Below are 18,466 nucleotides of genomic sequence, written 5' to 3' on the forward strand. Positions count from 1 at the left end.
ACAGGTTTTGAGACAGCTGTCTGTACATCACTTGTCCCCCTTTTCTTTCCAATAAAATATAAAAACAGAACCATGTTGGTCCTTCATATAGAACCCTAAATAAATGCATGGTCCTAAAACCAGGCTAAAAGATCCAAATTGTTATACAATCCCTGTTATATCATACCAGACATGAGATCAGGGAATCGGAAGCTGTTCTTCTAGAAAAAAACACCATAGCAAAGAGCATTATCCCTCTTAATGGAAATTAGCTGGGCTTCTTGACCTTTGAGGGTCTGGGACATAAGAACATGTCTGGATGGTTTTAAACTTTAAGGATGATAATGGTAGAATTCATCATGACTCACTCCTCAGCTGCTAGAATGTCACCTAGGAATGATGCTCAAATACTCCCAGCCATAAGTACTTTCATATACTCTACATGGAGAAAATCTGATGTTCCATAAGAGATGAGATTGCATATCTGTCTACTTATCAAATATTCCCTCACTTTGATCTGCCCATTTATCGGCCTCTGGCTCCCATTTTACATGAGCTAACAGTCTCCTCCTTGCACTGATCTCTCACTCCTTGTTATATTACAAAGCCATCTCTTAGGTCTTTTTCACAACACTTACTTCAATCAATCAACGTGTTCTTTCAACCTAATAAGTAAAGAGCACACTGTTCTTCTCCCTTCTGGCATTACACATTTATCTGCTCCTTTTCAGTCTTTCTGCACCATTTACAATTGCTGGGCCCATGTATCTTATTCTGTGATACCGTAGTTGAAATCATATGAAATAAGACATTGTAGAAATAATGTATTCTTCATTGTGCAGAAAATTCATTGTTTTGATCTTTGCAACCCACTCAATGACATTTTCTTTAGACCCCCAGTACCTTTCATCTACAATGAACAAATAGAACTTTCTATGCCTAAAAGGTAGAAGAGTCTGTTGTTTTTGTAAAGGAAGAATAGAGATAAAGAGTGGAATATAGATGGAAATAAAAGAGGCAAAGGTAAGCAGAGAGAGCAGAAGAAAACATAATGGTTTTACTCAAGGTTAAGTTGGGTGATGGAAGATATAAAGATACTGGAGCTGGTTTGGAGTGAAGGATGGGAGGAACTGAAATGAGCAAAGACTTTAAAAAAATTATGGCATTGGAAAAAGTAGTTTAAGTTGAGGTCATAGGCAGAAGGCATTTTACATTTAATGATGGAGAGAAAGGAACTAAGGCTTGGGAGGAAGAAAAAGTAGAAGAATTTGGACGAAAAGAGGAGAAGGAGGTTTTTATACAGAAAGGACCATTGCTTGTTGCTATGACTAGATAGCATTGCTGGTAGGTATCAATGGACAATGAAAGGTTTTTTGGAGAACATGGAATATCTCTAGAAGTAGTTAGGAGGATTAGGTTTTAAGAGACCAAAGAGTTGCCTTGTCCTGGGAATTGTCTACAACTGGCTGTTTTGTAGATGCAATGAAGGATATAGGACATAGAAAGGAAGTTGGAAGATGATTAATTATTATATACTGAAACAAAGGAAGTCATTATGGAAGAAGACAGGGGAAGGAAAATAAATATGTAAGTGTCTGTAGAGGACGGAAGGACAGGAAACAGTACTTGGAGCAGTAGGGCAAACTGTTGAGTTTCCTCAGTGGTGGAAAATAAATGGCTAAAGAACATTAGAAAAAAGAAAATTAACATTTATTGATGGAAACCTGAAAAGAAGGAGTGTTACACATCAGTAATTAAAAGTATCCAGGGGTAAAGAGCAGGGAGAATTGAAAGCAAATTTGCACAACATTTGCTCATCATCTTAGCAACTCATGAGTTTTTGGATGTTACTTCCTCTAATGCCAGAAGACATTACCCTGATATGTGAAATAACATGAGAATAGGGCAAACTTCCATTTCTATCCTTACACTAATGATATAGAAACACAATTAGGTTGCCTTGTAGATGGTGAGTGCACCTTAAGCATAAATTCCCACTGTTATCATCTAAATTCTTCGATTCATAATTGCTGCGCTTTTGCAGACTGTCATTTGTGTCAAACTGCTAAACAGCTGCTGGGATTAATATCTGGAAGACATACCCATTCCCTGCTGCTACGTATGCAAACACTGGATGGCTGACTGAGCGGCTGAAGGGAAATATTCATGTATTGTCTCATTCTTCGTCTGCTCTTCCACGTGTTCCTCGGCTCTTATTCGTAATATACTGTAATCTTCCAGAATGAACAGAGCAGCTCACATTGCTACCTACTGGTCAGTCTTGTAAGTGAGATTACTTTAAAGTGAAAGTCTTGAATGTCTTTGGCCAAGATGTACACCATTAAAATTCCATGCTTGACTTGCCAATCCCTCACCTCTGCTGCTACTATGGTGCAGGACTCTGAGGGGCAAATTCACTAAGATTCGTAGTTGCGCCAGGCGTAACTTCACCACACTTCGCCAGGCGTAGTTTCGCCAGCGCTCCGCAAATTCACTAAAATCCGAAGGGGTAGCGTAAGGTTGCGAAGTTGATTCGCTAAGCGAAGAGAAGTTACGCTAGCGATGGTTAATTTGCATACGGCGCCAAATTCAAATTTCAATGGAGGAATACGTACAATCACTACAAATGCCTGGGAAACCTTCAAAACATCAAATAAAATTTTTTTTTGTGCCCTACACATGTGCCCACTGTATAGTTAAGTTGCCATGATTTAGGAAATGTAGGGGGGAAGGAGGGGAGCCCCAAAAAATTTTTCGATCTTTTTCAGCCTATCACCCATAATATAGAAAAAACGCCAGCGTTTTTTGGGACTTAGAAAAAATTTTAACTTTTTTTGAAGCAATCCCTATCTACTCTATTGCGCTTCGCCTTGTCTGAGGTGGCGAAGGAAGTCTAGCGTAAAAGGTAGCGTTCAGCACAATGCGCGCGTTAGTGAATTTGCGTAGTTACGTCCGTTGCGAAAATTCGCCAGGCGTAAGGGTGCGAAGTAACACTAGCGAATTTACGCCAGCGTTCGCTAGTGAATTTGCGAAGTAACGAAAATGACCAACGCTAGCGAATTGACGCTAGCGTTAGGCGCTTCGGCACTTAGTGAATTTGCCCCTGAGTCACTTAATGACCTATGGTATCTGCTTATGTCTAAATCTGACTTTACCTAATACCCTACAGTCATTAACCAGTGGCTCATGAGCAACCTGTTGCTCAACAACCCCTTGATTGTTGCTTTCAAAGCAAGGGCTTACTTTTGAATTCCTGGTTTGGAGGCAAGTTTAAGTTCCATAAAAACCAGGTTTCCTGCTAATCAGAGCCTCCTGTGGGCTGCCAGTTTACATAGGGGCTACTAAATGGCCCATCACAGCACTTTTTCAGGAACATTTTTCATGCTTGTGTTGCAACCCAACTCATTTTTTACATCTAAATGTTACTCAGGGGTAAAAAAAGGTTGGTGATGGATCTTAGGCACATATATTAGCCATTGTCCATGGGCTCTAATCTGACGAATGGGAGTGCAGGTAGGATAAAATATGGGAAATGAATGTATGAGAAATGAATAAGCTGGAGTAGGTCAACCCTGAGAAATCAAGTCCCAATAAGGAACACAACTTCTGGCCATGTCTGATCTGCCTCACTTGTAGCCTATTGATCTCCAGTCTAATGCAATGACCATGCAGCATCAAGCAGTATGACTTTTTTAAGCCGCGTTCTGGATAAACTAAACATTAGGCAAGTGGCCCTTCAGTTAAAGCTTGAACTTGATGGACCTTTCACACCAACAGCTATTAGTGTCATTCCCCATAGTTGTTATTTACAGTAAGAGAGTCTCCAGCCTGGCCTTTGTCTAGCATTACATTTTCTGTGGTCTTTCATTGTGTTATTGACGCAACTTGATCTTTAAATACAAAGGAATATTGCTTGCTAATTTCCCACCACTAGCCTACATTAACATCTACATTATTGTGTATTTGTAGCTTGGTTTTAAATATAGTGTCATTTTGGCTCCATATTTATGAAAATGTTTGGCACCAAAGAAGGCCCTGCAGTATCAGTGGATATGGTGCATGCTGATAATGTTTTGTGCCTATGGGAGAGATTATCTAGAAGGGGGCTTTCATGCTTTTTCTATAAATTCAAATAATTATTACGGCATCAAGGGAAAAAAATGACTTGTTTACTAACATTAGAAATAAATATCTGGAGAGATTTCTGGAGATGTTGCTCATGGCAACCAATCAGCAGTTAGATTTAAACAGCCATCTATACGTTAGAAAACAATAGCAAATATCTGATTGGTTGCTATGGGCAACATCTCCAGAAATCTCTCCAGATATTTATCTCCAATGTTAGTAAACAAGATCCTAGGTCCACATGATTAAATTAGGTGAATATTCATTGCAAAGTAAGGGGCCCATTCACTAAGTTCGAGCGAAGGAATAGAAGAAAAAATACTTCGAATTTCGAAGTGTTTTTTTGGCTACTTCGACCATCGAATAGGCTACTTCGACCTTCGACTACGACTTCAACTTCGAATCGAATGATTTGAACTAAAAATCATTCGAATATTTGACCATTCGATTGTCGAGGTACTGTCTCTTTAAGAAAAAACTTCGACCCCCTAGTTCGCCACCTAAAAGCTACCGAAGTCAATGTTAGCCTATGGGGAAGGCCCCCATAGGCTTGGCTATCTTTTTTTGGTCGAAGGATAATCCTTCGATGGATAGATTAAAATCCTTCAAATCGTTCGATTCGAAGGATTTAATCGTTCGATTGAACTATTTGCGCAAAATCCTTCGACTTCGATATTTGAAGTCGAAGGATTTTAATTCCCCAGTCGAATATCGAGGGTTAATTAACCCTCGATATTCAACCCTTAATACATCTGCCCCTAAGTGTTGAATTTAATTGGATACTATAGTCTAAAGTCTAACAATGAGCTAAATGTATTATTACCCACCAGTATAAAACTAGATGTCTGTAGATACCATCATCCATACAATTGAGAGGTTCAGGTTGCTCTTTATTGGTTTGCAGGGTTCAGGTTATAGTAAGAAAGCAATGCAGATGGTGTAGCCTGGGGCTTGAGTTCACAACTGAACATCAATAAAATCAGAGCTCCAAAGGGAATACCTGAAACATCAATGGCAGTGAATAATTACAGTTATCTGTATTGCCTTGACCTTTCTAGAGCAACTACCAGTGCCTTACTAGAAGCAAACAGTCAATTAGATGGTTGAGTATATGTGTCGGCATCAGCTCTTTTGGAAACTTTACACTCATGTCTATATCCGGCATTGCCAATGACTGCGTTGCCGATGACTGTAGGAACAATAGAGATTTATTGTAAGTGTCAATTTAAACCCCGCTGATATGCTTCGAGTAAAATAAAGCAATTTGTGTAATTGTTTGCTTATTTCTCCCCGTGTAAGTGATATGGTGAATATTAAAAGCAAATCTAATATGGCGAGCAGGTGCTGAAGCACTGGGAAGTGATGAGCGAGGCACATACATTTTCCTTTTCTATTTTCTACCCTGTATATAAACATGACCACCTTTTTCCTTCCACGCTTTAATCCAGCAGGAAGTGCGGTGCGGTGGTTAGACGCTCGTCTTTGTATTTACAAGGTCGCAGAATTGATTGTCGTTCAGTCACTTCTGTAAAATAATCTTGGAAAGATAAGCACGACCTTAGTTATAGGTATAGCCTTGTCATTTTGTGAGCAAGAGTGTATAGCAATGTTGAATAATGGGATATAAACATAGTAGGTTCATTTTATTTAAATGTGTTATATAATGTAAGGTAGGGTGGTAGAAACAATGTTCTACTTTACTTGTGTATTGATTGAGAACTTAATACAGCACTTCATTGGGGTAATGGTCACCTTGCTATAGTTCCAGGGGTACCCAGGGTACAAATAAGCACTCACCCCAAATCTCCCCCTAACTGGCCTTCAGTCTGGGGCCTCTGAGCTCATAACAAGGTTACAGATATATAGAAACATTGGGGTAACACTCACCCTGCTATAGTTCCAGGGGTACCCAGGGTACAAATAAGCACTCACCCCAAATCTCTCCCTAACTGGCCTTCAACGTGGGCACTTTGAGCTCATAACAAGGTTACAGTTATATAGAAACATTGGGGTAACAGTCACCCTGCTATAGTTCCAGGGGTACCCAGGGCACAAATAAGCACTCACCCCAAATCTCCCCCTAACTGGCCTTCAGGCTGGGCCCCCTTAGCTCATAACAAGGTTACAGATATATAGAAACATTGGGGTAACAGTCCCCCTGCTATAGTTCCAGGGGTACCCAGGGTACAAATAAGCATTCACCCCAGATCCCCCCCTAACTGGCCTTCAGTCTGGGCCATCTGAGCTCATAACAAGGTTACAGATATATAGAAACATTGGGGTAACACTCACCATGCTATAGTTCCAGGGGTACCCAGGGCACAAAAAAGCACTCACCCCAAATCTCCCCCTAACTGGCCTTCAACGTGGGCACTTTGAGCTCATAACAAGGTTACAGTTATATAGAAACATTGGGGTAACAGTCACCCTGCTATAGTTCCAGGGGTACCCAGGGCACAAATAAGCACTCACCCCAAATCTCCCCCTAACTGGCCTTCAGTCTGGGCCATCTGAGCTCATAACAAGGTTACAGATATATAGAAACATTGGGGTAACACTCACCATGCTATAGTTCCAGGGGTACCCAGTGCACAAATAAGCACTCACCCCAAATCTCCCCCTAACTGGCCTTCAGGCTGGGCCCCCTTAGCTCATAACAAGGTTACAGATATATAGAAACATTGGGGTAACAGTCACCCTGCTATAGATCCAGGGGTACCCAGGGTACAAATAACAATCACCCCAAATCTCCCCTAACTGGCCTTCAGACTGGGCCCCCTTAGCTCATAACAAGGTTAAAGATATATAGAAACATTGGGGTAACAGTCACCCTGCTATAGATCCAGGGGTACCCAGGGCACAAATAAGCACTCACCCCAAATCTTCCCCTAACTGGCCTTCAGACTGGGCCCCCTTAACGCATAACAAGTTTACAGATATATATATAGAAATAGTGAACTTTGTTTGCCATAAATATATAGGAAAACAAAAAGTATACAGACCTAACCTTAATCAACAGACATATTTACCCTGTATCCCATTTTGTTGACCTATTGCCACAGTTTGGCAACCTCTGTTCTAAGGTGACAGTCCATTAAACAGTACTATCAAAGATTAAAGTTTTCTGTAATATTGAATGCAATTTTAAATGAAGAACACCCAACGTCTCTTCTGAGAGTTGTAGGTAGCCCAGGGATGGGTGGTCATGGCTGCAGTAAGTTGTCCACCTTTATTTGTGATGTTATTAAATGTTCTGTGGGAATCAGATTAGGGGAACATGTAGTACAACAAATCCTGAAGCTCCTGAGTTATCCCAAACCTGATTTGTGTGCCATGGTCTCATCTGTTCTGTTTATTTAATGGGTTCTTATCACCTACTGATGTTTGTATTACCAGATTTCTGCTACATTGATTTAGGATTACATTGTACCAGTGGCGGAGGGGGTAATTTTGGAATTCATAATATTGTTTCTATTGTTTATTTGCAGAAGGTTCTGTAACAAAATGATGTGTTTTTCATGCTCAGAAAGCTCTGCTAGCTTAGCACAGCATCTTTAAACATCAGTAATTTACAGAACATTGCCATTAATAGCTTACACATCATGTTCCAATAGCTGAGTTAGCAATGGGTTATTATATGACGCCAACAACAAGCATGTTTGCTTTCAGCCAGTTAGTTTGGAGATACTGTATATATTTTTTCAGTGGCTCAACTAGAACTCATTAGCCCCCACAGCTAATTCACATTAGGTCCTCCCTAAATTGTGGGAATAAGACATTATTGAAAATACTTTGGTTTGTGCTACTGCCACATAACAATGTCTATGGTACCACTCAGCAAATACCACTCAGCAAATAAATATTGAATGAGTAAAGATACAAAAATATAATAGAAGAAATAATGAGGAGAAAACACTCACAGTTCATCTCAGTCCCAAGGTGCAAAAACCAAAAGCACTGTATCCAAAAGGATGTGAGGATCTCCAAAAATAAAGAGACAAATATAAAAAGTAGAAAAATGTATTAGGACATGAAGACCTAACGCGTTTCGTGCCTATAGGGGCACTTACTCATAGGCTAAATGGCACACCCCTGTACACCTGTTATATAGGGGCTGTGACCAATCACAAAATTACACACACATGTTACCACTCCACACAATAAGTGAAGTTCCACCTAGTAGTGAAAGCATAAAATGTTACATACATATCCTAAATAACAAAAGATACACCTCAAAAAGAAAACAATAAACAAAAATACATGAACAAAAAGGAAGGACATTTTATGCTTTCACCACTAGGTGGAACTTCACTTATTGTGTGGAGTGGTAATTTTGTGATTGGTCACAGCCCCTATATAACAGGTGTACAGGGGTGTGCCATTTAGCCTATGAGTAAGTGCCCCTATAGGCACGAAACGCGTTAGGTCTTCATGTCCTAATAAATTTTTCTACTTTTTATATTTGTCTCTTTATTTTTGGAGATCCTCACATCCTTTTGGATACAATAAGACATTATTCCCAATAATACTCTACAACAGGGGTCCCCAACCCATTTTACCCAAGAGCCACATTCAAATGTAAAAAGAGTTGGGGAGCAACACAGGCATGAAAACGGTTCAGGGGGTGCCAAATAAGGCTGTGATTGGCTATTTGGTAGCCCCTATTTAAACTGGCAGCCTATAGGAGACTCTGTTTGGCAGTACATCTGGTTTTTATTCAACCAAAACTTGCCTCCAAGCCAAGAATTCAAAAATAAGCACCTGCTTTGAGGCAACTGGGAGCAACATCCAAGGGGTCAGAGAGCAACATGTTGCTTTAGAGCCACTGGTTGGGGATCACTGCTCTACAGGGTAACTAATAGTTTTATAACAGCCAGGGTCCCCACTGGGCTGCCTATATCCTATGGTGATGTTCCTTGTACTTATTGAGTTCAAGGCCACCTTTAAAACGTAACATTCGCCAGGGCTCCTCCTTAGTTCTTAACAAGGTTAAAGGTATATGAAACATATATCAGCCATAGTTCCAAGAGTATCCAGGGCAATGGCATGGGTCCCCAACTAGTCGCTCCCGAGTAACATGTTGCTCCCCAACCACTTGGATGCTGCTCTCAGTGGCCTCAAAGCAGGTGCTTATTTTTGAATTCCTGTCTTGGAGGCAAGTTTTAGTTGAATACAATTCAGGTGTACTGCCAAGTAGAGCCTCCTGTAGGCCGCAAGTCCACATAGCCAATCACAGCCCTTATTTGGCTTCCCCAGGACTTTCTTCATGCTTGTGTTGCTCCCCATCTTTTTTTTTATGTTTTAATGAGGCTCACGGGTAAACAAAGGTTGAGGATCCCTGATCTAGGGTAGCAAATATGTGTTAACCTCAGATCTTAGTAGCATACAATAGTTCAAAAGACTATGGCGGTATACTGGTGGTGATCTATCCAGAAACCTTGCTGCTTGACTTGGTTCCCTTGTTCCATATAGTATGTTAGAGATCCTAATATAGGTGTTTGAGATCCTAATAAACCACTTATGTTTTAGCACGATTGCAACAGTGTGTGCCATCCTACTTCTTTACTATATGTAACCTCAGATCTTGTTGAGCTTCCAGCTGGGCTTCCAGAAGTATGTACCAGGGCAAATACATCCTCTATACGAAAAGACTGGTCCAGCCAAGGCTTTATACCCCTTAGTGGCACCACAGTCTTACTCCATCTGGCCATTAGCAAGTAAAGCCATGCCCTTACACCTTGTGGAAAGACTCCTGCTTCAATATTAAACAAGATCTCAGGTCCATAATGTAATGTTGGTGGTCTCAAAGCAAACAACATCTCAACTGCCTAGTCCACTCCATCTTCTTTTCGGGAATGCATACCCACAGTAGTATATGACTGATTTAGGCAAAATCGCAACCATCTAAAGCAAGGAGATGCAGGGGAATTTCAATACAACCATGCTTCGGTCATATTCCCTTTTTTCATATCTCCCTGTATTGAGCTACATTGAAACAAGACTGTCCAAGCGCCAAGCTGAAAAACCTGGAACACTGCCTACCTTAATGGGTATTCAAGATGTATCTCTTTCTGATGCACTGAGAGCTCATTTAAGGTTTTAACATTGAAAGTATAGCATTTGCAATAGTCTCTTCTGTTGATCCATTCATAAGTATTATAGCCTTCTATATTAGCTCCGTTCCCCCCTTGGGATTCTAATATGGCTTTGCTGTGAGCTTTGTACATCTAATAAAAGATCGCATATGATTTAAAGCCTCATGCAAAAAGAAGACACAACGAGTAACGCTCTCAGTGCAATAAAAAGCATTTCCGTCTGCAAGATGAGTAATTGAAGGACGAAGCTCAAGAGGTCAAATTGTGGAAGTCGATAACTGCTGCCTGGTCACTACTGAAATCTCATATCCTCTGATTTATAATGCTGAGCCCAAGAACAGTCATTTAGATGCAGCAAGTATTGACATGTAGCACCTCCCTATAGTTGCATGAACAGTCCCTCCTGCCTTCTGTTATGAGTCAGGTGCTGCTGTGATTATTGGGGGAACTCTGCAGTTACCACCACCCCTTGAACAGGCAGTAGCCCCAGGGATCCCACAGTTCCCTGCATCAATTTCCACAGCTCAGTTGAAACAAAAAGATTATTTTATACCAGACAGACTCTGTAATCGACTTATGTCAACATGTACAATTGTGCAATTTTGGAACAATTGCGCCTGATGCAGCACAATTGCATTGGATTCAACACCCCTTTGTGCTCACAGTGGGGGTCATTTATCAAAACTGTATTTAACAAAATCATAAGCACTACTACAGTTTATATAAACAAGCTGCTGTGTAGCCATGGGGGCAGCCATTCAAGCACAGGATACACAGTAGATAACAGATAAGTACTACTACAGTTTATATAAACAAGCTGCTGTGTAGCCATGGGGGCAGCCATTCAAGCACAGGATACACAGTAGATAACAGATAAGTACTACTATAGTTTATATAAATAAGCTGCTGTGTAGCCATAAGGGCAGCCATTCAATCACAGGATACACAGTAGATAACAGATAAGTACTACTATAGTTTATATAAACAAGCTGCTGTGTAGCCATGGGGGCAGCCATTCAAGCACAGGATACACAGTAGATAACAGATAAGTACTACTATAGTTTATATAAACAAGCTGCTGTTTAGCCATGGGGGCAGCCATTCAAGCACAGGATACACAGTAGATAACAGATAAGTACTACTATAGTTTATATAAACAAGCTGCTGTGTAGCCATGGGGGCAGTCATTCAAGCACAGGATACACAGTAGATAACAAATAAGTACTACTATAGTTTATATAAACAAGCTGCTGTGTAGCCATGGGGGCAGCCATTCAAGCACAGGATACACAGTAGATAACAGATAAGTACTACTATAGTTTATATAAACAAGCTGCTGTGTAGCCATGGGGGCAGCCATTCAAGCACAGGATACACAGTAGATAACAGATAAGTACTACTATAGTTTATATAAACAAGCTGCTGTGTAGCCATGGGGGCAGTCAAAGCCAAAAGGTCAGAATCCACAGAATCCCAATGCTAAGTCATTGGGGCTGGCAGTATTGAACATTCTCCACTAGTAAAGAAAAACTATTTCCTAGGACAATGCAGTTTATTGCTAAGATTTTTTTTTCTGTTGTTTCTTGGGTGAAAGTGTTCCCAGAATGCTCTAATTATTCCAAAAGATATAGTTTAAGAGTCGGGAGGGTCACAGTTTCAATTGTACTGAATTCTATTATAATTTCTACCCTCCCAGCTTTCCTGAAGTGTTTGGCCTCCATAAAGTCTAACCTCGGCCCTAGAGCTTAGCACCCGGTTTTATATATTTTTCACGAGTCGTTTGTCTGTGCCAAAAAGCAGTTAAATATAACCGTTTCATAATAAAAGGTAACTGCTTATAAAAGTCCCATAAAATCAAAGCAGTAAATAAAAAAGAGGACTCAAACACCAAAAAGAATGTGGACATGCTTTCAAGCCTAATTAGCATCAGTCCTGGTTGCCTGGCCATTGGGTTAGGAGAGAACGATTGAAGCTTGGGTTTTTCCTTCAAACTAGTCTGAACATTTGTTTTCTTATCTTCTTACAAGGAAACTAGAGCAGCAGGATAAATTCAGTGCCAGGGGCAGATTGTGGTGCTACACTCTCTTTCCCATTATCCTAAACAGACACTTTCATCCATGTTATTCTCAGCAACCAAACTGCCCAGATTTGGTGCAGCAGTTTGCCCAATTTCAAAATGACTTCTAGGATATCTGGATGTGTATTTTCACCTTCTGATTTACCAACAGTCTCTACATACCAACGTACCAGAGGATACTCCCGTGGGCTCTAGCCCTAGTGGGAACCACCCAAGATCAATTTCCACCAGCCATTTCTTATTTCTACTACAGGTATAGGATCCCTTATCCGGAAACCCGATATCCAGAAAGCTCCGAATTACCGAATGGTTGTCTCCCATAGACTCCATTTTATCCAAATAATCCAAATGTTTAAAAATAATTTCCTTTTTCTGTGTAATAATAAAACAGTAGCTTGTACTTGATCCCAACTAAGATATAATTAATCCTTTTGGAAGCAAAACCCGCCTATTGGGTTTATTTAATGTTTAAATTAATTTCTAGTAGACTAAGGCATTAAGACCCAAATTACGGAAAGATCCGTTATCCGGAAAACCCCAGGTCCTGAGCATTCTGGATAACAGGTCCCATACCTGTATAGATCTATATGACACATATTATATTTAGCACTGTCTAGAAGACCAGATTTGGCCCTGCTGGGTCAAATCCAGATGTTCTTGTCGTTGGCTGATAGGCCAATGATCAGATCACATTAGGGACCTACGAAAAAAGAGGAATGCCTAACTGCAGTCATTTTTAGCCAGAGGTCACTCAGACAGGATCGGCCATAGCACAACACATGGGCCAATGAGCTGCCTGCTCATTCTAGAGGTGGCAAAAATAGTAGCTTTTATTGGCCCATGTATGGTCAACTAAATGGTTGGCTAAATCAGGAGGATCCACATATTTCTCCTTTGTACCAAAGATTGGATAGCTGGACAGGGCTCGGTCAGCATGGATTTTTGTATGAATTATTAGTCCCAACGTTCAGTTTGAGTTAGCAACCAACAACTGCCTGTCTTACTTGATTCTAGACAAACACCTTCTCAGTAGGTATATCAGTAGTGTACTAGGAGTGTATGGCAATATTGCTGAACTGTGTACAATTTGGGCTAGCGTGTGCTAAACCATTAGTATAAACCAGGGGTCCCCAAACTTTTTTACCAGTGAGTCACGTTCAAATATAAAAAAAAACGTTGGAGAGCAACACAAGTTTCTGGGCTGTAATTGGCTATTGGTAGCCCCTATGTGGACAGGCAGCCTACAGGAGGCTCTGTTTGGCAGTACACATGGTTATTATGCAACTACAGCTTTACTCAAACCAGTAATTGAAAATAAGCACCTGCTTTGAGGCCACTGAGAGCAACATCCAAAGGATTGGAGAGTAACATGTTACTCATGAGCCACTGTTGGGGATCACTGGTCTAAACCAACCATTTTTTATCTCATAAACATCTCTGAGTCGCACAAAGCCCACAAGATGAAATAAAACTAGGATGTTCAGGAACAATGGTGTGACTCCCACATAAACAAGGCACCCTTTTTCCATATATATGGATAATTAGATATTAGTGACAGCATTTCCATGTAACCCAATCACATGAGGATTCAGTGATAGCTATAGAGGGTGTGTGTTTGGCAGAAGAGCCCCAAACATCATCAATCAAACAAGTACAGTTAGGCCCATAAATCTTTGGACAGAGACAACTTTTTTTCTAATTTTGGTTCTGCAGTTCCTCACATTTTTACGCAATCTTTTTGTTCAACCCACTGAATTAAAGCTGAAAGATGACACCAGCAAATTGATCTAACCAGTATAGGAAGATGGGAAGCTGCTGGGAACAATATTGAAGGTTTGGATTGTACTTTCCCAGTTCCCCATTGTTTTGATACAGTAACTTGAGCAACTGCGTTTCCTGATGGTAACAGGGAATTATAAATGTAGGAGCCAAAGATGCGTCACATGTGGCCATATGAAAGTATCTAAAAACTGTAAATCAACAGTAACAGGGAAAAAATGTTGAAATAAAAAGCTATATGAGCTGTAGCACTGTACACTAGTGATGGGCGAATACATTCGCCAGACGTAGATTCACGGCAATTTCCATGTTTAGGCGCTGACAAGTAAATGCGCAAAACTGCGGCGAAAATCTATCGATGTCAAAAATTTTTGGACACGCATCAGAAAAGTCGCTCAGGTCAAAAGTGTTGCGCGTCAACATTATTCGGACGCCCATTGACTTTAACGCCGGCGGCAAAATTGATGCGAACGTCAGAATTTACACGCCATCAAAATTCACGTTTCACTTAAAGTGTTGCAAGCAATATGTAGGCTGTACAAGTAGGAGTTTAAAAGAAAGGATAAGGGAACATTTAAGTCAAATTAGAAATCCACGAGCAACAGAAAAGGGTCACATCACTGGAGACTTTGCGCAATATAATGGTGAGGGGCACCTCATACGTTTCAGTCCAGGGAATAGAAAGGGTGAGATTAGGAGTTAGGGGAGGCGATTTTATGAATTTCGGAAATGTTAGGAGTAAGTAATTAATTATATGGGAGTATTCTTTGCTTTTAGAAAGTTCATAATGATGTGAAATTTTAAGACATATAACAGCACTATTAAATTCTACTAATTCTGGAACTGGGATTTAACTATTATGGGCTGTCTAGCAAAGGGCTGCTCCTTCTAACTATTGTCTATACATGATAAAGAGAATGGAACTAATACCCCGGAAAGAGCATGATCTAAATATAGAAAATTAACCTTACTGATTGGTTTTAAACTAAAAATTTGGAATTGAGAAAATACTGTCAGAAATACCTATGATTAAGCGCCGGAGGATGCGAAACGCGTAAGTTGGATCATATATTGGATATTGGATCGGTATATGTATTTTTATTATGACATAAAATGTTATAATAAAAATGTTATATTTTATGAGCATCGGGACATTTTTGTTTAATGGTGAATTAATAGTGCCTTCAGAACTGGGGCAAGTCCCTGACAAATTTTGGACTGACAATATAGACCCCCCCATGACTTAATTCAACCAACTGCGTTTTGAGTCTTATTCTTTTCCGGCCTTAGTTCTCCTTTAATGAGGAATGTTTGTGAATGACAGGCTTTAGTTATATTACGGATATTTCATTATAAAGGGACAGGATGCCTTGTATCAGAAAGTGGAGAATAAGTCGGAACAGTGCAGAAGAGCACAGGAACATTTACAATGAATGATAGAGACTTTTGTTGCTCAGGTGGGAGCTAACTGAAGTCAGGTCTGGACATTGAAGGTAGAGATACATGGTCAGATTTGGGGAGATTAGTCAAATCTCCTCTTCTTTGGGACGACTAATCTCCCCGAACTGCATTCCCGCCGACTGGAATGTAAATTGCCACCAGGATGGCACTCGGATTGATTCGTTTTCCGATATCGCCCGAAGTTGCCTACGAGGAAACTTCGGGCGACTTCGGAAAACAACGTGCTTCGAGTACCATCCCGTCGGCGATTTACATTCTAGCTCCAGGAAGGCAGTTCGGGGAGATTAGTCGCCCCAAAGAAGAGACTGGACGACTAATCTCCCCCAATCTGACTGTGTGTCTCTGCCCTAAAGACTTGTTTGAAGGAGCTTCCCCAGACTGGAAAGTTAAAGCCTAAAATGAGTTCATGTTCTGGAAACTGCAGCAATTTGCAGGACATTTATCAGCCAGATATCGGATATTCTCCCTGGTGCGAGCTCACAGGCCCACTGCAGAGATAGATCACTGAATGGTCATAAACAATCTAGCCCAATACAAGGAAAGATGGTGTGCAAGCTGAATATTTATGGCACCATGGATAGGATTGCGCTTACACCAAACGTGAAATGACATTTCTGAAAAAAAAAATAGAGATTTGAAAAGATTGAATTTGTTATTTATACGTATATATTTGGTCTCCGGACACTTAAGTTGAAGTAAAGCTCCCAGCAGGGTATTGGAATTTGGGTTTTAAAAAGATGCAGGCTTCATATTACCTTTATTTAGACTGGGTTCACTGAATACTTGATGGGAAAGGGCCTTGTATGTTTAGATAGTAGCAGCCATGGTAGTAATGAGGCCCAGACAGATCATTTCAAGGGGGTAAAGATACACAGAAGGAATATGTAGTAATATGTAGTTCTTCCACTTTATAAAGCACTGGTCAGGTCCTGTATAGACTGTATGTAGTGCAGTTGGTGGGACAGAGGGAGTACACTTTTGGTTTGACAGCACATGTCACTGCAGTCATCGTGATTTTTAAAAGTTTTGTGATAATGATCTATTTAAATGGAGGCTCATAGTTGGGCACGGTGAGTCGTCTGAGCCACATGTTCTGATAATATCTATACTGTGCCTATGATAATGTGCCATGTGCAAAATGAGTCTAAAGAAGTCCACCTGTCTTTTAATATGTCTGGTCGTGGGATCTGTGAGTTCCTGTTGTAACATTTTTCCATGGAGGACCTCCTCAACCTGTAGGCCTGGGGTATGTGTGTCCAGACCCCATGTTGGTACTGGCAGGCTTTTGATTGTGGCCCTATAACACTGCATCATTTATTTGTTTATTTCATACAATTTGCATATAGAGATTTGGGGATATGATCCTGTATTGTTTACAGTGGAGAAGAAGAGCTTAAGGGGGAACATGATCACTATGTAGAAATAGTAGGAAACAGTTGCTTTCCATTTTTAGTACATTTTCCCACATTTTCCCCAGTTAAATAAAAAGTTGAGACTCCCAGCCATAGTCATCCATACGATCCACCTAAGACCCAGCCTACTTTCTAGTAGGACCCTATTAGGGTCACAGATTAATTGCTGTCCCATCTAAATCTTAACCATAAGGAGTTATGCTTTCCAAAGGACACAATGGCAATCCTAAAGATTAGAAGAAATGAGACTTCCACTAATTGGGATGGGGAGTACTTTTTTCCAGTAAGAATGATGAAATTATACTATGTTCTCACAGAAGCTGCTCCACTGGCATATACATTGCCTGCTTTCAAGAAAGAGTTGGATTTCAACAATAATAACCTGGGGTGCAGGTGCTCATGGAGTAGCATAGATGGATTATGGGTAGGCACTTGCAGAAACCACATGACCAGGCCAATAAAGCTTAAAAATAGGCTGAACTAGAAGGACATTGTGTGTTTTCAACTGATTTGTGTCTTCTTTGTATAAATATGACAGTTTGGTGTTTTTAATGCAACTTGAAATCCTAACCAACATATTTGTTTTCTCCCCCCCCCTCTCCTGTGTTTCCCTTTCTCTCACCCCCATCCTGACCCATTCTCAAACAATCTTCCATTATTCATCTTGCTCCTCACCTTCTCAATTTATTTCCAATCTCACACCCGCTCCTCCTCTTGTCTGGCTTCATTTGCATCTCATTCCTTTTCATCTCTCAATTTCTCTCCTCATTTTCCCCTGTCTCTTTCATTTCGCCTCTCTCTCTCACCCCACCAACCCCTCCTTTCTCTCTACCTTGCTTTCCCCTTATCTTTCTGTCCAGTCCTCTTTGTACAGTGCACAGAGCTCTTCCCTCCAGCTGATAATTACACCGTGAGTCAAGGGGATAACGCCACTCTTAGGTGAGTGTGTCTTCTTCTCCGTCAATGTTCCAACCAGATGACTCTATTTCTTGACTTCTCTACAGAAGGAGGGAATGTGCCTGCTGCACTGGTTAAGGCTTCCTATACAATTTACTTTTGTTTTATTGTACAGCAAACAATACTGCCCTGGCGGAGGTCTATGTAAAGCTGCATAGGCACCATCGCCACATAACATTTATTTATCAACACACAAAAAATGCCTTGTCTCGTCATGCTGGAATTGTTTCATGTGTATCAGGAATTCGGATGCTACATCTGAGTTGGCAGCTGGAACAGATGTAGAATGGTACTTATTTCTGCATTAAATAGACACTAATGGTAGAATGCAAGTTGTTTCTAAATAAAAGATTGAATTCCATGATTTTGAGATAGATGTGTTTAAGTTTCCTTAGTACAACAAAACTTTACTGTCTTCGCTTTTTTTTTCTAGAGATTTAGGTGAAGGCATTTCCTGTTGCGTCCCCACTTTCTGGTCAGAAATCTTTAGCTTAAATAAATAAAATAGCAGAAAATAAATTGTGTGATGGGACTTGTTCCCCTACCTTCTTAAGAATTTCCATCTGTTGGGTCTGATTAGG

The 18,466-nt window shown here is 40.5% G+C and overlaps 1 protein-coding gene across 2 annotated transcripts in view; it reads left to right on the top strand.

Moving 5' to 3' along the window:
* The window catches only part of LOC108705251 (igLON family member 5-like), a 240,842-nt gene that overhangs the window by 133,761 nt on the left and 88,615 nt on the right, over positions 1-18,466 (top strand). For both annotated transcript variants that reach the window (XM_041571695.1, XM_041571694.1), the window contains exon 2: positions 17,789-17,867. In XM_041571695.1, the coding sequence (XP_041427629.1) occupies positions 17,789-17,867 (79 nt within the window). The remainder of the gene's footprint in view (positions 1-17,788; positions 17,868-18,466) is intronic.

This window comes from Xenopus laevis, chromosome 7S, assembly GCF_017654675.1.
Source record: "Xenopus laevis strain J_2021 chromosome 7S, Xenopus_laevis_v10.1, whole genome shotgun sequence".
Classification (NCBI taxonomy): Eukaryota; Metazoa; Chordata; class Amphibia; order Anura; family Pipidae; genus Xenopus; species Xenopus laevis.